Source organism: Poecilia reticulata, chromosome 1, assembly GCF_904066995.2.
Source record: "Poecilia reticulata chromosome 1, P_reticulata-male-v2, whole genome shotgun sequence".
Classification (NCBI taxonomy): domain Eukaryota; kingdom Metazoa; phylum Chordata; class Actinopteri; order Cyprinodontiformes; family Poeciliidae; genus Poecilia; species Poecilia reticulata.
Genome location: NC_088830.1, coordinates 11,048,789 through 11,075,841, shown reverse-complemented (window position 1 = coordinate 11,075,841; position 27,053 = coordinate 11,048,789). Strand labels below are relative to the sequence as shown.

The window sequence follows — 27,053 nt, the reverse complement described above, 5'->3', positions numbered from 1 at the left end:
AATATTATTCAAATTGGTCTAAATTGGAAATTTAAATTTAGCAATTATGGAACTGCTTCTAAAATATAGTTAAGTTTTGGGTTAAAAACGATGGGAAACATTAATTTCTCATGTAGGCCTTATATAAAAAGAGGGTCAAAATATTGACAAAATACAGATTTAAAGGAGCAGCTTTTTAAAATGCTAAATTTACTGAGTTATAATACACAAGAAAAATTACAGGAGAGTTAATATAAGGAATGAAATTATAATCTGAAATGAAGTTATAAAAAATAAAACTAAAAGTTACTACAAAATCTCTCCCTTACTGATAATAAAATAAACTATTAAAATAAGTTTTGATAAGAACAATATATGACTTAAAACAATAAAGAATGATTAGAATATTAATTAACAAATCAGTACAATTAAAACATTATTTCAAGTTGGAAGGAATTACTTATTTTATTTTAAATACATTAAGGAGCTTTAGATAGGGTGATAGACTCTGCTCCAGTACTCCGACCAGCTGATGACCCCATTGAACATCAAAAGGACCACAACTTGGTGAAAAACTGGGAATCTTCAGCCCTGGCTGGAGGACGACCTCACACCCAGAAGCATCAAGGAATTCTGTCATCAAAACTGGAGACCAGAGGATTATATTTGTTGTTTCTCCTGTTACAAAGTTATCATCTTTCACCTACGACGTGACAACAAATTCATTTTTACTTCAAGAAGCATCGAAGAACACAGAGACACAAAATGAAGAAATGTTTGAAAAAAAAAAAATGTGTACAAAACTAATCAAGGTTTATTCATAGATTGTAAGTCTTTTATATGCAGTATATTGTGGGTCTAACTTGCTCATTCATTTCATGGATAATCTTGGACAAATATTTGTGTATCATCCTATTTACATCAGGAATACTGGATTGAATTTTCTAAAAAATCATAACATTAAGATTTATGGTAAAGTTTTTGTTAAACATGGATAAATTTGTGCATTTTAAATCATCTTTCTATTAAGAAATGACTCTGGGTTAGACAATTTTGAACATTTATTTTAGGATTTGAATTTTTATATGATTTTTCTGTCTGACTTGGTTTGATTTTATGTGCAATGAATATTCCAACATTTTAACCACAAATGTTATGTAGAAGGTTGCCTACTAAAAACCGGGTGGAATTTTTCAGCTATAAGATGGTGTTTCTGAATTTGGGCTTATACGTTTTCATACTATATTTTAAATTAATATTTTAGAGTGTAATCTCTTTGAAGAGATTAAAAGAGGGTTTGTTAAGAAAATATATTTAAAATAAGCTAGTTTTGAAATTTAACACGACTTGATTGAAATAGCCTAACTATAGTTTTAAAATGTATAACTTATTCTGGCCTATTGATCTTTATTTTACCTGTAGTTAAGGCAGATTGTTTGCCAAGATCTCTGATCTGCCCTTTGTCTGTCTGGGAAACAATCAGTAGGAAGTTCCAGCTTTTCACACTGATCTGTGAAAGCCATAAACCAGCAGGAGTTTGGAGAAGCTCTCCTTAGACAATGGGAGCAAATGGCTGTAGAGAGAGGGTCAGAGACAGGTCTTGGTTGGATGAGCAAAGATACGCCTTATTTGAATAAATTAAAGAAAGGGAGATAAAACTTTCCACACAAAGTAACAAATCAGATTTGCGCTTGCAATTCTCCAAAGACGTCTTTGCTGTCTGTTTGTCTTTTTCCTTTTCTCAAGTAAATTCATGTGTTGTTTGTGCTCTGAGGTTTCTGATGTTTTGTGATGTGCTTTTCTGGTGATAGTGTTCATCTGTCTTGAATAAATGCTGATTATTGTGACGCTGTCATCTCTGTGTGGTCTCAGTCCTTGCACACAGCATTTTCTGAATCCGGGCATAGAGAGGATATAACGAGTCAAAAGGTTTTTAAAGTTTCAGAATAATTTTTCCTCTCTTAATAGGACCTAAAGAAGTTACACAAACAACTGTGCAGCTAACCTGCTAGCTAACGCTACCATGTAGTTCATATCTAGGTAAAAGCTTGTGTTGTGCCTTAAAAACATCACCACAGTGGCTGTGACATACAAAAGGTTATTTTCTGATGTATGTTCCGCTTTTACTTTTACATGCACGCACTATAGCAACGAGTGATATAAAGTATTATTTCGCATTTCACTGAAATGTGAAGACATATTGGAATCCTAAATCCTGTTTGGTATAATAAAAAAACCCCTTCACTGGATTCCAACGAGGTTCTGCATACTGTAGAAACTATCACTTCTCTTGGGTTGCTGACGCCCACAGCTCCCATCTTCTGCTGTCTGCAGTAGAAACCACAGGAAGCTGTCAGGGGGGGTGAAGGCTTGTTTACATGTAATTCCATTAGTGAGAGCTCAGACGGTGGCGAGGCTTAGCACCAGGTTTGATCTCTACGTGCTCTAACTGTACCTACTCTACAGTAACCACCGAGCCACAATGAGGAGCCTCTCTGTCCTCTGCTGTCTTTTTACAGGTATGTAGTAGTTATACACCACAGAAATGTAATTATTGTAAATCATTTTAAAATGCTCAGCTGAAGCCTAACATAACGTGAAATGATTTTCACAGTGATGTTGACACTGGGAGCCGAGATCAACGTTGAGGGAACTGAAGGGGGAGAGGTGTCGTTCAAGTGCTCTCACAAACTGGCACATAACAACAAAAAGTACTTCTGTACAGACCCGTGCAAAACCGATGAAGACATTCTGGTTGACGTGTCCCCTGGTAAGATTGCCACTTCTGGAAGGATAACTCTGGTGGACTCTGAGGACGGCTCCTTCACAGTTAAAATCACACAACTTCTTCTGTCAGACGCACACGTGTACTGGTGCGCCGTGATCAGGTCCATCAGCAACACGTACACGTCGGTCAACCTGACTGTACATAAAGGTACGTTTCGTCTTTAGTGTAAACCAGAGACTTCTGTTTTCCATCCATCACTGCTTGTTGTTAGTGGGGGATTCGTATGCAGGTCTACGTGTATGAGCAATTAAGTAGCAAATGTATTTTAGAGAACGACTAAAAATATGAAAAATAAATCGGGCTGTCCTGCTAGTTTGTGAATAGTCTTTCTGGAAACCAATATAGGTATCGGCTGGATGAGCTTAAATTTTAAAAAGTTTGCAACACCTCTTAGCAGAACTGAAGTTCCTTTAAATGCTTCGGTTTGTCTGAATAGAAACTGTCTCAACCAGTTTTATGATAAGTTGTAGAACTTAAAAAATCAGTTCTGATGGATAAATATTTTATCTATCCAGGGGAACGATCAATCTCACGCTTAAGGAAGCAATGACATTGTGGAAGTTTGTCAATTTGTTATTTTATTAGTCAAATTACTTACATCAAATATTTTACAAATGTTATTACCAAATGCTATAACTGAGTGAATGAAATGCCCTCACAAAAAAATCCTACACAATTTGTACATCACTACAAAAATCAAGAGGATAGAGCTTTCTGAATAAGAATTGTTTGAAATAAAGTTTGAAAATATTATCATTGGTCCTAGTTAAAAAACATCACACTTTTATTGACAGATTGTCTCTTTCCTGGAAGTTTAATGCAGGTGGGTTTAAAATTAGACCTAAGCTCTAAGACCAATTTGAATTTGACTGGGGAAACGAATTTGTGGGTTTGATTCAAAATTTCAAAACCACTTGGCCACCACAAAAAAAAAATCAACATCAGAACAGAGGACGTCATAACGTGGTCTGAAATGAGGTTGTTAGGTCATCCCTTTCTCAGAACCGACTTTGGACTGTGGTATGTGCAGGACACCTTGCTGTTGGTCCAGCCAGTCGATTGGACCCAGTTTGCATCAATCTGGAGCCAAATTAAGATATATATATATATATATATATATATATATATATATATATATATATATATATATATATATATAAAGGATCTATGCCGGTTAAACCAAAGTTTGTCTCCCCAGCTGAATAAAAGGGGAATAAAAGAAAACCTTGTGAGATGTAAACAAAAGCAAATGAAAGCGACTGATTTGGACTGTTTGATAATTCAACCTGGTTGAATCAGGCAGAATGCTGTTGTGGATTCTTTTTCTTCCCTTTATCATTCAGAATATCAGAAACCAGCAGGAGCTGATGGTGTCTGGGGGCAGAAATGTCATTCAAAAAATATTATTTTTGAATGCTCTTTTTTGACATAAAAAACTGACAGGATGAATCAATCTAATCTCTGCATTCATGGTATATACTTCATAATTGAGAAGGTTTGCACATTCAAGATGAGCATGCAGTCATTATTTTAGAATTGAACACAATGGACCTTACCACAGGGGCCGCGTTTCATTGGCTAATGCCCATTTTACATCACAGCGCAGCTACCACATGTGTGACTGTCTCACAAACACAAGCTACAGTAGTAAACACATGCTAATGTACATTGTGGACTAGCAGACCGGCAGAAAGTTTTTGTGCCAGGACTCGAAAAAGAATGGTTCTCCACTGTCAGTGGGGTATCTGCACAGGCGATGTCAGGTATTCTGATCGTATTTGTGGAACTAAAATTCACAGATTTCCAAAATCTGAAACGGAATGCCTTGCTTGGATCAAAGCTTGTGCACAACCGCATTTGCAGCTCAACCGTCGTAGTATCAATAAGAACAAAGGAATGTCTGCTGGTGTAAGTATTATTGCTTTGCTTTCTTTGTGTTTAGTGAATGAAAAAAAGAAAGTAAATAATAAACACATCCATTATGATAACCTTTTAGCCAAGTACAGCATAATGGCAGTACCGATACAACTTCTACACCTTGAAGCCTGTCTGTTACAGTCTTTTGTTAGCTGTACAGATCAATATGCAATGTGTACTGTATCTGACATACATTAAAGATTTTATTTTACCTGAAAAGGCTTTTTACTAAACTGTAATCGTGTTAGCCACGCTAATCGTGCTAGCCTCCGAGTACCGTGTATCAGACCAAGGCACACACGAACATTTGCCAACAGAAATCACCCTCAAAACCATGAATGCCCGACTTACCCAGCCTTGCAATAACAATAGGCGTCAGTGATCTTGTCCACAGCTATATTTATGCTGAGGATCTGCTGTTTTCCTCATCGACCGGTAGCATTTAGCTGTGACGCGCACAATCTTGGAGGCATCCCGTGGCTCAAACACCTTGATGTCGTCCAAAAATGATGACATGACCTTGTTGGTTCCCCTGTCCATTGTTGTGGCTGGTATTTTTTGAAAATCTGGCAGAAATGCTACACTAATCGACTCAGAAATACTCTGCAGAGTCAGTCGAAGTGAAATTACACATAGAAACTAAGCACCGCGAGGCTTTGTTTGTGAGATATGCAGTCACGTGAGACTTTCGAGGGGCGTTTCTGGGCGGAGCTTGGTAAGGTCCATGATCGTTGACTTCTAAAAGTTACAAATATTTTTACATGAATTTCTAAATAGGCAAAAATACAATCATTTAGGTTTTGTCAGAATTAGAAGATTTAGACCATGACACACAACTAATGTCCATGAGACTAATTATGATCTATGTGGTGTAACATAAATATATTCATATTCAATTACAGTACTGTTGAAATCTTTATTTATTTCAGTAACTCATTCCACAAAGAGAAACAGATTATATAAACTAATAGGAGACTGGTTTTAACACAGAATTTAAGTGAGGGATATTACATCGGACCAGTAAAAACATTTTTCATACAGAAATATCGGCTTAAAGAAAAGTACACCTAACACCTTCTTCTGAAAACCTTCTTTTGTTTCATTCTTCTGAACAGCTTTTAAAACAACGGTTCCACCCATTGTTTCTTCCTCCTGGTTTCCGACCATCACCAACTCAACACAACCGACAACCCGCGTGGGAACAAATGCGACAGGAAACATCTTAGAAGGTAGGAGAGCCTGTCATTTAATTTCATACGCAAGTCCCTGTACATTAAAATAATCAATACCTAATTCATTATCTCTGCTTGCAGTGATAAACAGCACCACTCCAACAGAATCAGTGTTGGCCAACATCAGCCTCAGTGGGTATCTCTATTCATCTGTTATACAGTGTGTGCATGAGAACAATCAGATAACGTATTATATTTTTTTTTATCTTGCATCTGATCAGACCCTGTGCTGTTTGCTGCGGCCGGGACCGCTGCTACACTCATAATCTTCACCCTGGCAGCGTACATCAGGAAACGCCGAGAAATCTCAAAACCTCAGCTCCACCTTTGCCTCGACAACAAAGAGCCCAGGAGTGAGGTCAGGAAGTCTCCTCACAACACACTTAAGCAACAGACTTGTTCTAAACAGCAGATTAACCAGAGCTGACAGAGCTGCTTTCTTTTCCTGGTTGCAGGGGTGGAACGTATGAAACGGGTTTTTCCAAAAGCAACATCTCTCTCTCTCTCTCTTTAAATCTGTGACAGGTTTTTGCGTAGGGGTGTTTTACCACCACATCTACTGTCAAAGTGTCAAATGGGTGTGGAACCTCGGGGAGGAATAGTTTGACATTTTAGAAAACGTTTTGTTTATCCCACATCTAATGGAGGGATCAAGCATTTCTACAGTTTAACACCTCTGTCTGCTGGGGGTACAATTTGACATTTTAGTAAAACAATCACTCTCTCTCGGTCACTCACTCCTACATCAACAAATAGTGTGACATAAACAACGTGAAAGAAAAAAGCTAGCTGAGAACTGAGCACTAAAACAAAATAAAACAAGTGATGAGTCTGCAGTTCTAGATTAATCCTGGGTCTACCATTGATGATGACTGAGGAAGTTATCTGAAATGAGTCATGGTTTTCTAGTGACAAAAGAATTTCTTAACAGTCATGATGAAAGTCAAATTATGCATCTTTTTCAGGACACTATCTGTAATGAAACTCTATCTCCACTAGTTGTACTTAATTGGTTTTCTCACAACATCTTTGGTCCTTAAATGTCACTTCAAACTCAACCTCTCTCTGCTGGAGACCGAAGGGAAGTTAAAAAATACACACAGCAGTTGCAGTAACTCATTCTCTCCTTCATTTGGCTCAGGCACAGAGGAAAACAATATAAAAGTAATGGTTATAGAGGGCTATTATTCAATTAGTTAAGAAAGTGGCATTCAGATGTTTGACTATGAACACACAAAAGGTAAAAAAATAAGATAAAGAAAAATACAGAGAAACTCTTTGGGGGAAAAAATATCTTACCTTCAGAAGTTTATGCCAACAATCTGAGGTCTGGTGATTGATGATGCTTTAAGATGAATGCTATTGTGATCCTTTAGCCTGTTTGCTGTTAAATGATCTCGAGGAAACAAATGTTCCTACAGGAGAAGCTGTTGTGAGATCTCCATTAAGCAATGGATTTTATGTCAAGAAAACGTTTTGGTGGTGACCACACAGACAGAGCCATTACAGACAATCCATTAGTGTTGTAGTCAAGACCACCTAACCCGAGACCAAGACAAGATCAAGACTTTCAGGATCCGAGACCAAGTCGAGACCCAGACTGAGGGAAGTCGAGACTAAGTCAAGACCAAGACCAGCGGCAGTATGTGACAATAAAACGTGAAATCGCTGAAATTGATCTGAAAGAGCAACATTCACATAAAAACATCTACATATTTAACACACAGAGCTGGAATAAATATAAACATCTTTATTTAGTACTTCTGTGTGTTAACCACAGAATTTCAAACAATTATTCAAAGTTTATCAAAATAGTATTTTCTCTGCCTTTCGTGAACATTACATACATTTATGTTTTTCAACATGCTATTTCAAAACAATCTATTTTAAAACCATGTGTAAATGTGTAAAACTGAAAAAATGCCAATCATTTCTCTCGTTTCTCAGATACAAATTAAAGCTGCATTATGTAACTTTTCTTAAATAAATTATATCTGTTACCATGTCATGTTATGAGACAGATAATTTGTGGACAAAAAGATTGGTCTCCTCCACTTCCTCCCTGAACTACTACTGCCATATGCAGAAATACAAACCCCACTGAAATATGTGCACTGAAGCCTGACTGACTTTTGTCAGAGCTAAAACCCTCTTGCTGGATCAGATTGATTGTTTTTGACCAAGCAGTGTATTTTTGTTGTTAGCACCGGGAACACGGGGAAAAGGCAGAGGAGATCAATATTTTCACAGATTGTCAGTCTCATAACATACTGTCACAACACAGTGACTTAAATATGTAAAAAAAACCTATATAACTTTTATATATATATATATATATATATATATATATATATATATATATATATATATATATATATATATATATATACTAAAATAATGTCTGTGTGATGGCCAAGTAGAAATATTTTGATACCGAGGAGATTGCCAACGTTAACTAGCTAGCTTTCCCAACATCACATACACATAGCTTACCTCTCTTCGTGCTTCCTTTCAAGGTGTCGATAAAAGTTGGACGTAGTCCCTACCGTCCGATAGTAAGGCACTGCAGAACTTGCATTACGCTGTATGCTTTTTTCCTCAAATGTTGCTTTACAAATATATTCTTTGTGATTTAAATAGCCGAGTTTTATAACTGATGATTTGGCAGACATCTTACCCCGTTCTCAGACAACCACTTGTGGCTTTCAGTTGAAATGCTGTAGCCCGCGGCGCCGGATTCATTTTTGAGGTGGGGGGGGCCATGAGGTATTTCGTCATTTTGAATATCAGGCGCGCGCACTTTCTCAGTTCACACATGGCACCTGTCAATCAACTCTGGGTTTGTCGCAATTTGTCCTGAAGTGATCTCCCGTCACCTGAAAGACAAAGTTGCCGGGTCTACCATACGCTGCAATCTGGCTACTGATTGCTGGCTATTAAATGTGGGGTCATAAAGATTTGGTGGAAAATAATCAGAAAAAATGGTTAAAAGTCGTCAGTTCGGAAATTCCGCAGGGCACGCTTTACACAGGGCATTAGAGGGCGGAATAGAGTTTATTCCTTTTTAAAACTGGAGTCTGGAAAAATGTAAAAGTTGGACAAATGCCTGCAGCCAACCTCATGAACAGCTGAATTTCAGCTGATGGTATTAAAACAGCATGTGGTATGACATTGTTTTGTCATCATTACATCATATGCTTAATGATTAAAGATTAATGCGTCAAGCTAGGTCCAAAACAATAAATATGTGCAGTGTCTACCAATACGTTCAGTTTCTTTGTAAAGCAGTAACGTTTCAGGCATGTGGTGCAAATATTCATACATACGTGATGAAAACATAGCTCAGATACACACTTAAGTAATTCCTCACCCAGGGGCGCCTGCAGGATCTTATCGGAGGGCAGCACAACACTAACACTGTCTGACCCACAAGAGCACAACCACATCTCCAAAGCGCATCATGTGCGTGTTGCAAAAAACTAGCACAAACCTAAACCACACAAATACAGGCCACATGTGCGTATTGAGCAGGGCCCACTAAAATAGCTGACCTTTTTTTTAAATTATGCCAAATAATAATGAAAGCAAAGCCTACCCGTGTGATTGGAGGAGATTCCCATGTTCAGGTGGTGTTTCAGACATCCAGACTATAGGTGAAGCAACAATGTTTGATTCATTTCTAGTCTTTTGGCTAGTGTTTCAACTGAATTTAGCTGTTTAATCTGCAGTCTTATGGTGCGTTCACATCAGATGTGTTTTGAGCGTTAGGCGCGTCTGGTTTACGTGCAAAGTCCATTTGGAGGCGCGTCCAGAACCGTTGTGGCTCCTTTCGACCATCTAGCGAGGCGCGATTTGAACTGTTTGGAGCGTTTTGAGCCTTTGAAGCGTCGAGCGCGTCCGGCGCTCCACATAGACATTAAACCAGACGCAAAGTGCACACGCGTCGAACTTGAAGCGTCCAACAATTTTTGACGCGCGTCATTAAACAGTTGTCCAACCTGGTGACCCATCAGCTCTTCAGTTCGCCAAACCACAAAAAGCTCTTAAGCCAGCGACCAGGCTGAACCGCACCCGGTAAAAACCTCAGGCGGGATCCAAATCAATGCTCTTAGAACTACAGGGGGATTCAAACTCCGCCCATTCATTTTTAGCTTACAGAAAAAGCGCCAGGCCACCAAATAAACAAAAGTAAACTGACCAATTTAGCATTTAGGCTTTGGCGTTCCAACCCCCCATCTGTGTGCTACATAGTATGTGGTAGTATGTAGCACACATCTGTGAGCTGTGTACATGAGGTTTTCACACAAAATATTTTTTTTCTCCGCAATTTTAAAGAGGGTTAGATAATAAAAAAATTAATCTTTTCTTTTTTTACTTAAAGGAAAATCTCAAGGTCCGCACAATGTGTACAGCTGTACATTTGGTAGAGTTCTCAATGCTGTAGGTTTTATCTGTGCCTCTGACTTTATATAAGTACAGAGAGATGTCAGTCACAGATTGTCAGAGCTGAGTGCGGTCTGTGTAAATGTCTGGTGGGACCAACGGACGGGCAGGGCAGGGCAGGGCAGGGCAGGGCAGGGCAGGGCCGTAAAAGCGCCTATGGCTGCACCCCACGCGCAGGTGAAAATGTGGTGGGCACGACAGCGGGTAACAAAAACATGTTTACCAATGAGACACGTTATTGCTTGGATTTGAATCAGTACGTTTTGCATAAAATAAAAATAGGGATCTTAAAGAAATTGATAAAATTCTGACAATTTAGTGTAGTACAACACTGCAATCCATTTATGGAAGTCTGAATCTGGTTTTGAGGATGTGACAAAAGTTTATCTTTTGGTTTCAGAAAATTTTCAGTATGATCTATTTCCACTGAAAACAATGGACCAAGACCAGTTGTCATTTCTTTACTTAGTCCCTCTTTATAAGGTTTCCTGGCTCTAAAATACAGTATGTTTAGTTTTTACTTTTTAAGCATGTTTCATTTGTGGGTTTATTCATCCAGAATCATTTTGACTCAAAGAAACTGAAAACAGGAAGAGCTTCCTTCACATTGTTTTGTCCACGTATAAAAAAAGCTCAGAGTTCAATACATCTCATTCATATGGCTGCAAAAATACTGGTAACATCTACATGCACTGAAGTCTGTCATCTCATAATTGTTGCATATAGTTTGTAGACTTGTGGGTCTTTAAAAGACTTTACATTTTTATGAAGCTATTTGCACATGCTAAAACATTGTTCCATCCCATTTTTTTGTTGTTGTTGCCACAAATAGATGGGGAGAAACTTTTAGAGCATTAAATGCAGTTTATCACTAAATATGAGCCAACATGAAAAACAGTGGTATCAATGGAAATGATATATTATACTGTATAAGTCCAAACGTGTCAATTCTGGATTTAATAACAGAACAAAAACTACTGAAAAACAGAACTTATAAAATATGGTAGTTTTAGTTTGAACCCTTCCAATGGCTTCACTTTTCCGTTCTTGTCCCAGCTTAGAACAGATGCAGAAAATAGCTTCCATGCATATGACCACAGCATGATGCTGGTGATTTAAATCAGTGGCAATAGACCTGACCAAACTAAATAATCTGTGTTTCACTTTATGCAGGTGAAATTTCATGGGGATTGTAGCAGGCAATTATCAGTGGCCTGTCCCTGTGTGTGCTTGCAAACAGTAATCTGGCTTTTTAATGTTTCTTTTGGAGAAACAGCTTCCTCCTCACCGATTGGCCTTTCAGTCCATGTCGGTACAAGACATGCTTCACTGTAAACAATGACTTCTTTTGCGTTGGTTCCGTTTCCAAATCAGATTTTTGTCTTTTGACTCGTCATCAGCCAGTTTGCAGCGACTTACCCTTTGTGATGTTGTCAGACACCTTATATGGATTAGTTTTAATAAATGTGTATTACTTTCACATGACTTTCAAAGCATTGACTCGTGGGAGATTAGCGCATGTTGCAGTTCTCCAAAACTGTTTTGCTCATGAACAGGATTCAGATTCTGAAATTTTATTTCTTTATTCTAAGAGGTTCTTCAGAAAACAAAACTTTGTCTGCATTTTTTTTTTTTTTTTGTGGAAAATGACAATCACCAAAGATCAGCTATGACATTTACACAGCACATAATGATTAGGTAAATTGTAGCTTTAATGTACAAACAATTGTACATAACTGCCTCCGGTACTAATGCCTTACAAAGTCTGTGCATTATGAAATACTGTAGCACAAGTAACAGCATATCACTTTACACCAGATTTTTTGACAAACTACAAAAAAGGATTTGCCGTAGACCTGTTTTTAGACGCATCAACATACACCACAAAAAAAGAAATAAAGTGATATCAGCTTAAAATTTTCAAATGTTCTTTTTTCAGGTGACTGATCGTCAATTTAAAGACAAGGGAGCGAAGAGTGACATATCCGTCATTTTTGACCATTTACGACAGCATCCAGCCAGACCCACAGATCCAGTTTCCCTTCCCGTTTATGAAAACCTTCCTTTCTCATCTGGTTCAAGAAATTTACCAGCAGATCAGCAAAGCATCGACGACGCAGACCACAGGATCTACATCACACCGTTACCGTCTGCAGCGGCAGAAATAAACAGTGTGTCTCAGTCTGTCTCCACTGAACCGCCTTCCAGGTCGCTTTGGTTTGGTTTAGACATATCAAGAATAAATCACGTTTAGGATGGCAATACAGTACCTTTTATTAAATAGATGTTAGTAATGCCACTTTAAGCAATACCTACATTGTTATTGTACACTATACATATGCTTTTAATCCTGAAACCTACTGATAACTAAACTGGTGTAACTAAAAAAAATTGAGAGCAGAAAAAAACTAGAAAGTGATTTAAGTTCATAGTATATTTAGGTGGTAGTAAGTAGAGTCATATAGATTTTTAAAGATTATATGCTAACAATGCAATTTAAGGAACAAATTGTATTTTCCATAAACACTCTGCATAAAGTGAAATAACCTCAGGTTAATAGTAGAAGCTGCTTATTTATAAATGCTTCATGTCCTCTGGAAACTTGTATAACTGTGGATATTTAAACGTACTGTATATCTTTACACTGATGGATGTTTATAGCAAGTATCAAAAACTGTACATATGTTGTCTGGGTTTGTTGTTCTTCACTGTGTAAATTATCGTCACTTTTCCCAATAAAAACTTTTTCTGTTTTACTTACTTTGCACAAACAAGCTTTGGAAATATATTTTGTTTTTTTAACTTTGACGAAATAACGTAAAATTTATTCATAAATGTATTTGTTAAGGGCAGGGGCGCAACTACACACTTTCTGAATCGGTATGCGAACACATCTTCTCCCCCACCGCCCCTCTCCTGGTCCAGGTTGAATATGTCTATACAGCTCTGCCTTATTGATGCCGTAATGCCATAATGGCCAATCAGAAAACAGATGGAGAAGTTGTAAACCACGACATCTGTCTGCCTGCAGTTTTAGTGATGGCAATGGAGGAAGTGTGAAACCAATAAGTCCGTGTGTTGGCCACATTCCCACGGCTGGTTCAGCTCTGCACTCTCCCTTTGTAATGGAGGACGGTTGTTTACAGCACTGGCAATTTCCGGTAAGCTTCATAGAATCCAAAAGGTTTGCCCATTCATCACGGGCAAATGCTAGATATTGGGTAAAGTTTAAAGCTTCAACAGTTCATTTGTCCAGAGAAATGTTATTGTTGAGAAATGTTATTCTTATTTGAGAATGATAAATCTCTATGTTGAGAGTTATCATTTATCAATAGCCAAGAGTTTACCTAGCAATTGGCTTTTTTTTCTTTTTTTTTTAAAAAAAAGAACCAACACAAAAATAGCAACCCAAATCATCACTGACTGTGTGAACTCCACACACACTTCAAGCATCCTGGATTGGGCACCCCTCTTTTCTTGCTCCAGTCTCTGGGACTTTGAATTTTAAATGAAATGCAAACTTTAATTTAACAGAAGATTTGGGACCACAGATTAACGGCCGAGACCACAGGTAAGAAATATCCTTGATGTTGGAGTTAGGGAGATGACCTTGCAGCAATGCTTCATAGCATACAATACTGCATTCCCGGTATTCTGGCTCAACCCTTTTTTACCACTTGGAATTCATTCAATTTGTTTACTAAAAGTCTCATTTTACCGCTTATGTATAACAAAACTAATAGTTTAAATTTCCTCCTTCTCTGTGCTCCTGCTCCATGTTCATGATGTCTCCTTTTCAACTTATTTGAGAATTCAGGGTTTAAAGGCATTTGAAATTTTGTAATATTAATAAGCCATTTAAAAATATAGAATTCAAATTCAAAAATACTTTATTGATCCCAAAGGGAAATTAAATGCTGTAACTCATTAATTCAGATCCTCCAAAGAGTTATTGTAGATTGCAATGACTATTGGCAGGAAAGCTCTCCTCTAGTGGTGAAAATTCGTTTCACAGTTCCAAATAAGTTTCTCAACTTTGAAGACTGATTTATCTCGGAATCTGAAAGAATGCAGTCAAACTAGCCAATCACTGAAATGGAAACATACAGTAAAACAAGGTTAGCGTAAGAGAAGTTGAGTCGCCTAGGGCCAGGCGCAACAAAAAGAAGGCACCGTTCAACACTTGGTTTGAGGAAAACAAACATTGTTTTCCGGAAAATCCTGAAAACCAAGCCGATTCAGTGGTCCCTGTAAAAGAAACAATCTCTCAAACTCAAGAGACAGTGGATGAGCAAGGGGAGAAATGGCCACCTGTGACCAAACAACAACAATAAGAAAATTATATCAGTTGGAAACTGGGTGGATGAACTACCCTCAGTAGGTGAAACGATTCCTACTGAAAACCCCTCACTGGGATGAACTCAAGAGAGAAACAGCCACCAAAGCATAAGCAGAAAAAGATGATACCACCACAGGCCTGGTTGGAGTTGCATGCCTCCCCTTGATGAAAAGATTTCTGACAAAAATAAAATGGAGACAGTGAAAGAGAAGAAATGGTCATCTAAGAGTAAACGTGTCAAGCAGACACAAGGAATATGGGAAGATGACAACGACAACAAAATCATATATGGAAATTGGGTGTATGACCTAGGCCCAATAGTTCAAACAATTTCTCCAGAAACCACTCCATGGGTCACCATGGGTCCACCTCTGAAACACTGGAGACTGTGCATCTACCAGAGAAGAAAGATATAAGGATGTAAGGACGTCAATATGACCCCAGAAGAACCCAAGCATTTCCAAGCAACATCTATTTGGATGACTGCAGAATCGTCCACTGAAATAATTGAGAAGCGTGATAGTTCTGTATCGAGAAAACAAGACGATGAGGTAGCTTTCTTAGAAAAGGGGTCTTGTCCCATGGAAAGTGAGATCTCTGCTCCACATCTGGTCACTCAGACAGAATCCGTCTTCAAAACACAGGAGCCAGGGAAGAAATGAGCACTTAAGATTAAGAAGTCACCAATCTTATGGTAAACCTTCCCTGAGCCAGACACTTTGGTGGACCTAACATTTTTTACGGACAATTTGGAAAGCGATGGAAGTTCTCTGCCAGAAAAACTAAGTGATCAGGCAGCGCAAAGAAGACATTTTGGGAAATGTGTCCTGAGTCAGAACCTCGATTAGAGCCAAATTATTTTGTTGAAGATGTTGAAATGGAAGATGTTTTAATAAAGGCAAAAGAAGGAGATAAGGTCGCTCCCTTAGAAAAGGAGAGTCAAGAAAACTCGGTGACGGCTCAGTGACGTTTTTACCACAACTGGTCACTGAAGAAGAGTCAGTCCTCGAAACACCTAAGACAAGGAGAAAACAAAACAATGTCTTACTTTTCCCGAACAAGCCAACATCCAGGTTAAGAATTTACCTGACGTCACCAACAAGCAAACCCAAGAAAATGTTATCGACCTCCAACAGCATGTACACGTCCTGCTTCAACAATACCAGAAAACAAAGGCATCCCTATCAGAGGAAATCAAAAAGAGAAATTTGGCAGAGAAAAATTATGAATGCTGCTGAAGGAAAGCGTGGTGAACACAGTGTCCTCAGCAGGTATGCTTCTATATTAGGTTTACAATTCTTCAGACATAACAATACCCGAAAGAAATAACAGATACCAAGACTGTATTTTAACTTAAGGATGTGCTTAGATCAAATGCACCTAACAAAGCATCTGCCTCTGTTGGCGAAGAATAAACTGTTATTTTAACACAACATCAGTTTTAGCATCCCAAAAGCCACAAAGGTTTCACTTTGATTTAGCTTTATGTGAAAGAGGAAGGTGGTTTTGAACAGGACCAGAAAAGCACCTGACTCAAGCAGAAGACTTTGCCTCCAGGTTGGTGTGGACGTGTCACAGTGACGGTGTGAATTGATGCCAAACTGGAAATGCTAGGAGAAATGGGGATCTCAGGGAGAACATCTCTAGTTCTAGTCATCTTCATTACTTTTCTACAAATCCGAGGTAAGCGTTTTGCTCTCTACTTAGACTTTTTAGTCAGAATTTCCGACACTGATTAACATCTTGCTGAAAGCTTTGCTCACTTGACTTAATTTATATCAGATACTCATTAAAACTTTTTTTTTTCCAGCTCTGATGTGTGACAAACTCACAGTTGTTTCTGGCACTGAGGGTCAAATGTTTGACTTCATATGTGAGTATCCAAGCGACAGCAAAAACAATACGAAACACTTCTGCTGTTTAGACATTGATGAGTCCTTCGGTCAGGTCGTACGAACTTCCAAACACAACGAGTGGACAAGAGAAGGACGTGTCTCTCTTTACGACAACACTACAGCGGGCTACTTTATCGTTAGGTTGGATAAACTGTATTTAAACGACAGCGGGAAGTACCATTGTGGTGATTTTGGGAGCAGTGATCGCATCATGAAGATACATCTGCATGTCTCCGAAGGTAAAGTTCAAAGCATCGAATCACAGCAGAATATTGAACCTTATATTGTGCAGATTTCAGGTTATAACTCAACATTAAATGTGTTTTGTTTTTTTTTGTCAGAAATTATTGCCATGCAACACACCACATGCAAATTCTGCTTGTAACATGTTCAGTTACATTTCACCAGCTAACGTGAGAAACATTTGCTGTTGACCTGCTGCGGTTTAGAAATGACAGGTAGCACAAGCCATAAATGAGAACAGGGTATAATTAGTTTTCCATGTTATCTTCTCCTTTTCAGAAGTTTCGATTTCTGTAGCAAAAGGCCGGAAAGACCACGTCAACATGGAAATGAGAATAATTAGATTTTACTTTGTAAAAAAAAAAAGTGGCAAAAGAAATGCTGCATTTCTGTTGCTAAATTAGCTCTGTATGTTTTTGATGTTTTTCACTCAGCACCTCTCATGCTTAGGTCATAAAGAACAAGGGACATAGTTTCAAAATAATGGGATTTTTGGCTTTCAATATGCATAAAAGTTGGCAGATATAACTTTGACGCCTGTGTTGGTGTGATTCGTAAAATCCCACTGACGCACATGGAGGTTTGAGGTTGGGAGGTGACAAAATACAAAGGAGGTCAAGCTAGATGAATTGTTGTTGGCTTAAATAAGCCAAAAGCAATCTCATGCTGCTGTTATTACAGTTTCTGCATGAAAAGAACATGGGCACATTTGATATTTAAAAAAATATTAGCAATTCATTGAAATTGTGTTCAAGCGTGTTGAACACCTCTGGCTTCGCTTCGGTGGGAACTTGTGATTCTGGGGACGGAGTCGTGAATTAACTCCTTCAGTGTTATAGCCACTGTTAAGAGTTCAGAGTTAAGAAGTCGAGAGTTGTTGATGTCATTTTAACACCTCCAGATTTGATACTGGAACACTTAACCATTCAGAACCAGGAGGGGGGTCCTAGTACTGTAAAACAATGCTGCTAAATGTGCTAATGGTGAAGAAACAACTTACAGTTACAGGAAAAGTCATCTGCGTACATGCTAACTAGCTTTAGCATTCAAAACAGGACACGTTAGCGGCAACGTAGCAGAGACAAATGGTGGGAAAATAGGAGAGGATGAGTCACTGCACCGGAGATTGTGATTGGCAGAGCTCAGACCTGCCTCCTGGCTCTGATTGGTTGTTTCTAGTTAGCACTGGGACAAGGCAGAGGAGCTAATTTTTTTTAACAGATTATCCTTCTCATATTATACTGCCACGACAGTGATAGTTTCAACAAATATGTATATATATATATTTAAAAGTTACATACTTCTGTTTCCAATGCATTGTTGCATTTTCCAGTGTATAAAATCCCAGCCTCCACCATACCTGCACCGGTTCACAGTGAGTATTGGTTTTTGACCTCACAATATTGTTTGGTAATACTTTTGATGTGCTTTTATATTCTTCTCTGTTTAATACATTACTTTTGTACATTCCTATATACTTCTGTCGGTGTTTTGCTTTTTTGAAGTTGCACTGAATAATAATTATTTATTTGGTAACATACAGAGCTCACCATGCACCTGTTCCTGACCATTATGTTGTGCGTTGGAGCGATGATCTTTGTGTGTCTGTTCACAATATGTCTTCTTCTGGCTGCGAAGCACAGGAGGTCCACCCCACGCCAGAAAAGAGAGGTTGGTTTACAAAATAATGAAATAAAATAACACCCATTGAGGCCTCAAGTTAAATATCTGGAGTAACTTCTCTTTAAAATTAACAATGGTTTAGTTTCTCTTAAAGCCTTAAGTTGTCCTACTGCCCTTTCTTTTATAGATTTACAATATAAGAAAGGCCAGACTTCTGCCCAGGTCCCTCTTTAAAATGAGATCTAGATCTCAACGGGGTTTACCTGGTTAAATAAGGGAAATTTTTAAAAAATTACTTTTTTTTAATTTATACTTATCTGGGTTGATCAAAATTTTATTTGTGTGGCCACAATTTAAAGAGGTTAGCTTTTAAAACTGGTCCTTATCGTTTTCATTGTTCCTGCTGCGGCGTGGCGCTGATTTTTGAAAGGAAGAAAAATTAAGCTATCCAGTCCCACTTCATGAAGAAAACCTCGGACAGTCAATGGAATCAAAATCTATTTGATGTGTGCAGACATGTTGAATGTGAATCCCTAATATCAGCTCATTAAGCATCCTTCTTTCCAGTTTGCTCCTTTGAACTATTACAACCTTTGAACTTTGACATTTTAATCCATATTTTTGCTGTCTGAAGTAGCAATATGCTGACAATGACATATTACCGTAACACCTTCTGCCTTTCAAACTTGTCTGATTTATGAGGAGATGAAAAAACTTTTATTTCCAAATAAGACTGTGCATGAAGTGAGTTAGAACCAAGAGGTGAAGGAGGATTAGGAAAAAATATGGCACTTATTTCTAATATTTAGTGTAAAATATATGAGAACAAAAAAAAAATCATATACATTTCTCAGAGTGCAAGGAAGAGTCAGATATTTGGGGATCAAGTTATGGGAGTTTTTTTCATTGGCTTTTGTTTACATTGTTTGAACATATCTGTCATCTATAGTCCACAAGGGGGCACTGCAGCATCCTCAAATCCCTACTTCCCTCAGCTGAAACTCAGCGGTCAAAGTCCTGTTTTTGTCACATGTTTTGTCTGGACAGCTGACATCCTGTTCTCCATATTAGGCGCAGTCAAGCTGACACAAGAGTCGCTGAAACGATTTTCAAATGATACAACTAAACGACAGCACATTTCACCAATATTATTTATCTTCAATGCTGGAGAGTTCTGTTTCCTGTTCATTAAAAATTGTTATTTGTAAGTCTCTTGATTGCTTATTTAATCACTCTGAACTTCTACAACCACATGTGACATCGTGCTCTTTCAGGTCAGCACAGCTGATGCTTTTAGACGTTTTAAATACACTCGGCTACCTACACCGAGGTAGCCGAGTGCTTGCCATTCTTATCTCCTTGTAGTTGGGTGTCATATATTCAGATAAAAGTAAAGAATCACATTATCTTCCACCTTGTACAAACATTTCATTGATGTAATAATGTAAAAACCTGATCTAAGTCCATGACTTGTTCATTGACGCCACTGATTTGTCCTCCCTCTAGACGTCGTCTGACTATGAGACGATGACGCCCCCGGCGGGAGCGGCACCAGAGCCCTGCGGGTGTTCGCATCCGGACTGCATTGACCTCTCCGCTTTACCTCGGCCACCTTCTGACCTCTACTCATGCTTCACAGAGGATAATCGGGAGTCCACCATCTCCTGCAGCCTCGGCGAATACGTGGATGTAGACGTACCGGGACATATCTGCCAGTATCAGATTCTGGACCAGAGCCGACTGGAAAACCATGTTTACCACAGTCTTCACGGGAGCTGCAGCTCCAAACAACGAGCTCCAAAAGAGCAGATTGGTCACTGACGCAGCTTATACTTGGAACAGTGTGTGGGTTGGTTATTGGTATTGTTATACCAATCTGTAAAAAGTGACAGACTTATGACATGAAGGAGGAAGGGCCAGACTTTTCTCTGCTCCTTCTACCTGCCCGCTGCCGTCCTACCTGCTGAAAAAAGGCCATCATTTTATTGTGAAAATGTACAAAATTACTGTTGTATTAAGATAATCAACTTATCTGACAGTATGGACAAGTTAAGCCGTTTTTTCTTTCAAAAAAATGTAAGAAAACTGAAAAAAGTTTTAAAATGATTTTCATCATTCAGATGATGAAAATCATTTCCTGACAAGGGTCAGGAAAACAATGTCATTCAGCTATTGTGGAGGAATTTAATCTAAAACGGGCATTTTCTTTTATTTTCTTTCAGTACTATTGGAAAGGCACACAGATTTCTCATGTCACGTTCAGTGAAATGTTACAGATTTCTGTCGGCTGTTTGGGATAAACGAAGAAGGTAAATGATCAGAATTATTGCATCTTACTAAAGCTGTTTGCAGTTGAAAGTGGCTTTAATGAGATTTAAAAATTTACAGACGTGTTCTCTCTGATGTTAAGCATAATGTGAGCTGCCCCTCTCCCACTTGTTGCTGCCCACTGCCAATCTGATAAACTGCCACAAAGAAAGTCTGTTTGGAAATATTTCCAGAATGGAAAGTCATGGTCTGAAACTGGAGGATCATCCATCCTGGTGTTTTTAAAAGATCACATGTTAGAAGCAAATTAATACACTGCAAAAAAATCCAAGTATTTTTGGACTCGTTTCTAATGCAAATATCTTAGCAGGCTTAAAATAAAACAAAACTAACTCACAAATTCCATTTTTAATACAGGATAAGATTTATAAACAATTTTTTTCAGTCAACAACTCCATGGCATTTATGAAAAAGTGCTTTTTCCACTGGCAGATTATTTCACTGATATGGTCAAATTGTTTGGTTAAACTGGTTTGGTCTTATTTCAAGTGTGATAGGATTTTATGCACTGGGAACTACATTTTGTGTTTTTGCAGTGCATGGCCTTGATTCTTGTGTTTGTTGAAGGCCAGAACTGTATAGAGGTTTATCATTCAAAACAGTAAACACTTGAAATCCAATATTAACTTTAATGTGTGTTTACTTTAGATTTTTGCTTTGGTAAGATCTGTAAGAAATAAAATAGCTGCAATTATCAATATAAGTTTATAATTGTTACTTGTTACTTTTTTGTTTTAAATAAAAGCAATCAGATCATGCTAGACTATTTTAAGTTCTTCTCCAAGTGTCACTAAAAAAGTGACATTTTTAGACAAAATGTACCATGCCAGTGCCTCAATAACATAAATAAATGATTAGTGACTGAGCCTGAACACTTTGCATGTATTACCTTCTAAGACCTGATTGGTTTATTTTACATATTGTTCTCATTACCATGGAGTAGGGCAGTCATCCAGGACACTCTGATGTGGTCAAATAGAAGGTACCTGGACTTTTTCTCTTGTTTCTTGAAGATGTTTCACCCCACATTCAAATGGCTTCTTTGGTTCTGAATATGGGTCAGAAATATCAAGGCTTGTAATTTATAGCCAAAACAATGAAGCGAGCAGGGACGTTAAAGTCACTATTAAGATCACATTGGTATCTCCTTTTCCTCTGTATTTGGTTCAGTGTTTGGTTTGTTGTCATTTGTATGTACACAAGGATGATTGGCAGTGTTAAGACCTTCCTCCTTGCTCTGATTGGTTATCTCTCTCAGATTGTGCCAGCAATACATAGTGATAGTTGTAACAAATATGTAAAAAACAAAAAACATTTTAAGCACTTAAAGGGGCTCTAAAAAGAAATATTATTAGGAAAAAAACCCTCTCTTTTTAGTTTTGGTTTTGGCAATGAAATATCAAAATGAATAAATGTAAAAACGCACTTTTTTTGAAATACAATGATCAGGTATAGGGAGCACAACTACAAGTTAGAAGGCCATCTCTTGAAAAGCAGAGAGGAAACTGTAGCAGGGAAGGAAGCTGAGGTTAAAGGTATAATCTACGCTCAACTAGATTGGCAAAAGCTGATTGTGTTGTGAACCAGTCAGCAGTTCACTGCAGCCAGGTTCTGCTATCAAAACAGGACATATCGTTTCCTCCTGTGTGCACCTCAGCATAATGCAAATCTACAACTTAGCATTTGGTATTTTAGCTCTTTCTGACGATGAAGAGTTTCTTCTGGTTTTATAAATTGTATCTAAGTTTAACAAACACGTTGGTTAGTGTACCATAAGTAGTTCCTTCTATCACGTAAAAGAGCTAAAGAAAGAAAATATGTGAAACAAAAGATGTCCTTTATTTTTAAATAGAAGATTGGTCAGAAGTGGGGAAGTGCAACAACAGCAAGGAACTTGTGTAAAAATAAAAGCAGCTGCGCAGACAGATTTCCTCAATCTTGATGTCTGGATTAAGAAAACCGACAGACGTACAAACCATCTGAAAATCATGAAGAGTTTGGTTCTTGCTGTTGTCCTCGCTCTGGAAGGTAAATTCACCAAGATTTATTAATTCATCCCTTTTGAGTGTCCTTGTCTCTTTTCATCTTTTGTGGTTGAACATTTCTCAACAGTGATTTAGAAACTCCACCTTCACTTCACTTAGTTCTTCTGGGGGTGGAAAACAACATTTAGGACTTCAATAAAAAATATAAATAAATGTCTACAGATGTATTATCCATTTTTTCTTGTGTAAAGTTTATCGCCCTGTGAACACTGTAAAACATTTGTGCTGCTTTTAGTTGTGTCTGATATCTTCTACTCTTTAAGTTAAATAAATTTAGTGAGTTTTAGATTTCAAACCTAAATGTGTGAGTTTGTGGAAGATAAACTTACAGTAGTAAGTTGTGTTAACATTTTTATTAATTTTGTCAAGTCTCCAAGAGTTAAATAAACTAGAGTTTTTTGGTTAAAGAAAAAACTGAAAGTAGAAGAAGAGAGGAGTGAGAATTATTTCCCAGAGTGCTTAGCGGCATGTTTTTTTTATTCTGAGATGGAAGTGCGTTACATTGATCTGACTCTTGTGTTTTATTAAGGCACATGTTTATTTTAATGCAACTGACAGTTTGCAAAGCTTGAGAATAATGTCCTGTTCACACTAAATGTTTTCATTATAATGTTTATCAAATTTCATTATCAGGTCAGAAATTTTGTTCATGCAATTTGAAACAAGGATTTAAATGATTCTAAAGTAAAATAAGTAGTTATTTTAACTTGATATTGCAAGTAGTCTTTTTTTTTTAAGTTTTTGTCTCGCATATTGTGAACTAATTATTTGTCTTAAATTGCAGCATTAAGTTAAAACTCACCAGTCAAGATTAATGAACTTTTAAAAAATCAATGTTTAGACAACTTGTCTCTTGTTAAATCAACTTCACGAACTTTAGCTTCTGAGTTAAAACCAATAAAATTTTCTTGCTGATTTGAATTGCTTTTTCAAGGCAGCGGGTGAGCTTTCATTTTCAAGTATCTCTTTGGTATCTCTTTAATGTCACAGTTTGCAGCAGTGAAAAGATAAACATGACATAAAAGTTAAAAACCCAACATCTTGCACTTTATTTTTTATCACTGAAACTTTTTTTCTTACTTCATTTCAGTTTTTTTTTTTGCTTATCTGCTGCTGTGATGCACGGCACCCTTATCTGTTGGCAGTATTTGCAAAGATGCGTAAAAACCCCAACAGATAAATAAACCTTTGACTGCAGTACCGCAACGTCACAGCGAGAAACGCTGCTGCTCCCAGACAGCGATCATTAGGGACTTCGATTACCTCAATTACCATCTTTATCGTGTGTTTGTTGGCAAAATGAACTTACGACCTAGTCAAGTTTTGTTTTGCATCATTTTGAAATATTGCTTTTAGGATATGTGGTAAATGGTCCGTACATGTGTAGTTCTTTGTCAAGTAACCCCAAAGCGATTCACAAACAGTCTCTCACCCATTCACTCACACCAGCAGACAAGGTGTTTAAAAACGAAGCTTAAATTTACTGTGAGTTGTCTTCTGGATCAAAAGCCAGTAACACTCAACTAAACTACTGAGTGAAAAATGAAAGAATTATGAAAATAATGAGTTACTAAAAGGTAAAACTGTAAAAATAAGAAAAAAATGAACCAATAAAATGATGCAATGATGTAACACTTCAGCATGGACTGCCAAACCTGTTGTTTTTTTGTTGTTGTTTGTTTGGGGGTTTTTTTTCAGAAGAATTTGGAAATGAGGCCAAGTCTGTTTTTAACCAACTAAGATCAGTTTGGTCAAAGTGATTTCACAGTTTTGTCATGGCAAATGCAACATGTCTGTTAGCGAGGTTAGCACTGTGGTCAACATGTCTGACACTCTTTACAACTGCAAATTTATACATAAAATGCTAACAATTCCTTTAAATTCTTCACTTACGCTTATTTACGATTTGTTAGGGGTGCCAGTGATGGTCTTACCAGAGAAAAACAAACAACAGCCCCCAAATCCCCAAAGCTAACGTTATCTCAAAAGTTTTTTTACTCCACTGAATAATTGTTTTGAATATAAGATTGAATTTTGCTGCTGCTACAAAAGACAAACTTATTTAAGGCTTTGATCTTTGCTATGGGCACCGCTACGTGTTTATGGTACTAATCTGTGAAATTCAGAAACATCACACTTGGAGGATTTTTTATTTTTTTTGTCAAAAGTCTGTTCAGAAATTGGCTTTATGCGTTTCTGTTTCTGTTTTTTTTTTGTCTAGTGATTTTTCAGACTGAAGCCACGTCAGTAAGAGGAACTGAGGGGGGATCAGTCAAAATAACATGCTCTCATTCTTATGCCACCACCAATGTCAAATATTTCTGCAAAGGAGCGTGCGGTGAAGCAGACGTCCTGATAAAAAGCGGGCCCCTGCAGCAAGAGGGGAAGTACTCTATAGAAGATAAAGGGAACACATTCTATGTAACAATATCAAAACTGGAAAAGAGCGACGAAGGAGTTTACTGGTGTGGCGTTGAGAGAGTTGGAGTGGACACGTACGACAAAGTGACCCTCACTGTAGCAGAAGGCGAGTAAAGTTGTTGTGACATCGATGCCGTAATTATCACTTCTTGTCAAGATAAAAATATCAGCTCTGTTCCCTTTCACTGATGAGGAAGCTTCTCTGAACGGGTTTGTTTCGTCTCAAAAGCATGTGACGAAATCATGAAAACATGTCAAAGTTTTCTTTTTGCCATTTGTAACAGAGAATCCAGGAAGCAGCCTGAAGATGCCGGATTCTAGTAAGCATTTCTGTTTCAGTGCCTTATTGAGAAGAAAATTTGTTCTTATTGCTGAGCTTGTTCTTCATTAGTTATGTTTGTTCCAGAGAAAATGGTGTATCTTGGAACTGGTCTTGGTGTGGCGGTGCTGGCTCTGGCGACCGTCCTGCTGTTGTTCTTCAGACTCAGAAAAAGAGACGTCAGCACGTCTCCAGGTGCAAAACACTGAAACACACTTTTTAGGTTGCATTAAACACACAGGACAAAGAGAAACTTGCCCATAGCAAACCTACTAGTACATTTAAACATGTGATGATCACAAGTAAAGCTGACAACATTTAACTGGTTTTCATTGAAATTTTAACTTTTCAACATTTTCTATGGATATAAAAAAAAAGACAAGAAGTTTTATTCTTCCCTCATTATCTGGTGCCATCTTTTAAGGTTCTACCTACATCAGTTCTCTTGAGATTTTTCCAAACTCTTTTCTACAACTTGTGGACCCAAAGATCGATCATGATCTGTAAGTTGGTTTCAGGCAGAGTTTCTCCGGCTCACATCACTTTGGATGTGATATGAAGTGATGGAATAAGTGATTAAAAACATTCACGACTTTAAAAGCAATCATCTATTACCATTTTAGTATCTACTAACATTTTTTGTTGTTGTTGTTGCATATACAGGATGAACAAATACAACGGAGTATTAGGGCCACGCTACAAAAAAACTAAGAAATAAATTAGAATTAAGTCAAGAATTTTACTTTATAAAGAATTTTATAAAGTTAGAGTATCATGACTTAATTCTTGTAACTGTATTTTTTTTTTTTAAATTGTCTTAGCATGGCCCTTATACTCCATCGTATTCAAATGTCTAAATAAAAACATATTTGTAACAGAAAGAAGCAGTGAACACACTTATTTGATCACAGAGAAAAAATGTGAGAGCAAATGATGTGTAGCAGTTTGTTGCTTTTGTAACCTATTCTTGCTTCATGTTTATCTAATCTCTGAATGTTGTTTGGTCTGTGGAGGGATTCAGAACTTCTCTGTGTTTCCTGAATCTGTTCAGGAAAAAATGACGACGTTACATATTCAAAGCCCTCAATCCAGAAGAAATCCCAACATACCAACGCCGCTTCGTCAGTCAGTGAGGAGCAAGCAGCAGATTTCAGGATGAACGTGGATCAGCCGGAGATTCTGTACTCCAACATCCGTTCAGGGCCTGAGGTCCAGTTAGACGACCTCTGCTATTCCACCGTCAGCTTCAGCGAACAGCCAGCCTGCAGCGCCGCCTCTCCTCAAACCGAACTAGCCACATACTCATTTGTTAAATCCAAACCTGCAGGCTTCGCCGGCTGAACACCTTTAATGTTCAAGTTTTTACATCTTTAACTGAGAAAATTATATCTAGTGATTACAGCAGATGTTTTTAAGTTTATTCTTGTGTTTTTTAATTTAGTGTCCTATAAATCAGAACACATATTTTACTGAGGCTCAGT

The 27,053-nt window shown here is 37.7% G+C and overlaps 2 protein-coding genes across 4 annotated transcripts; both read left to right on the top strand.

Moving 5' to 3' along the window:
- Positions 1 to 2,262: 2,262 nt before the first annotated feature.
- On the top strand, positions 2,263 to 13,319 carry LOC103461965 (uncharacterized). The gene is made up of 6 exons (XM_008404420.3): positions 2,263 to 2,498; positions 2,594 to 2,914; positions 5,800 to 5,913; positions 5,998 to 6,048; positions 6,138 to 6,274; positions 12,299 to 13,319. The coding sequence occupies exons 1-6, from the start codon at positions 2,462 to 2,464 to the stop codon at positions 12,611 to 12,613; spliced, it is 975 nt and encodes a 324-aa protein (XP_008402642.1). The 5' UTR covers positions 2,263 to 2,461; the 3' UTR covers positions 12,614 to 13,319.
- A 2,885-nt stretch (positions 13,320 to 16,204) lies between these two features.
- Positions 16,205 to 27,046, top strand: LOC103462032 (uncharacterized). 3 transcript variants are annotated; one of them, XM_081605458.1, is made up of 10 exons: positions 16,239 to 16,381; positions 16,509 to 16,571; positions 16,646 to 16,832; positions 18,170 to 18,211; positions 18,380 to 18,507; positions 19,966 to 22,815; positions 25,054 to 25,359; positions 25,538 to 25,573; positions 25,660 to 25,767; positions 26,624 to 27,046. In XM_081605458.1, the coding sequence occupies exons 6-10, from the start codon at positions 22,776 to 22,778 to the stop codon at positions 26,911 to 26,913; spliced, it is 780 nt and encodes a 259-aa protein (XP_081461584.1). In that variant the 5' UTR covers positions 16,239 to 16,381; positions 16,509 to 16,571; positions 16,646 to 16,832; positions 18,170 to 18,211; positions 18,380 to 18,507; positions 19,966 to 22,775; the 3' UTR covers positions 26,914 to 27,046. The 3 variants fall into 3 exon arrangements, with proteins under 3 accessions (XP_008402770.1, XP_081461584.1, XP_081461582.1); XM_081605456.1 differs by having other exon boundaries at positions 16,509 to 16,832; XM_008404548.2 differs by lacking the exons at positions 25,054 to 25,359; positions 25,538 to 25,573; positions 25,660 to 25,767; positions 26,624 to 27,046 and having other exon boundaries at positions 16,205 to 16,381; positions 16,509 to 16,832; positions 19,966 to 21,548.
- The last annotated feature ends 7 nt before the right edge of the window (positions 27,047 to 27,053 follow it).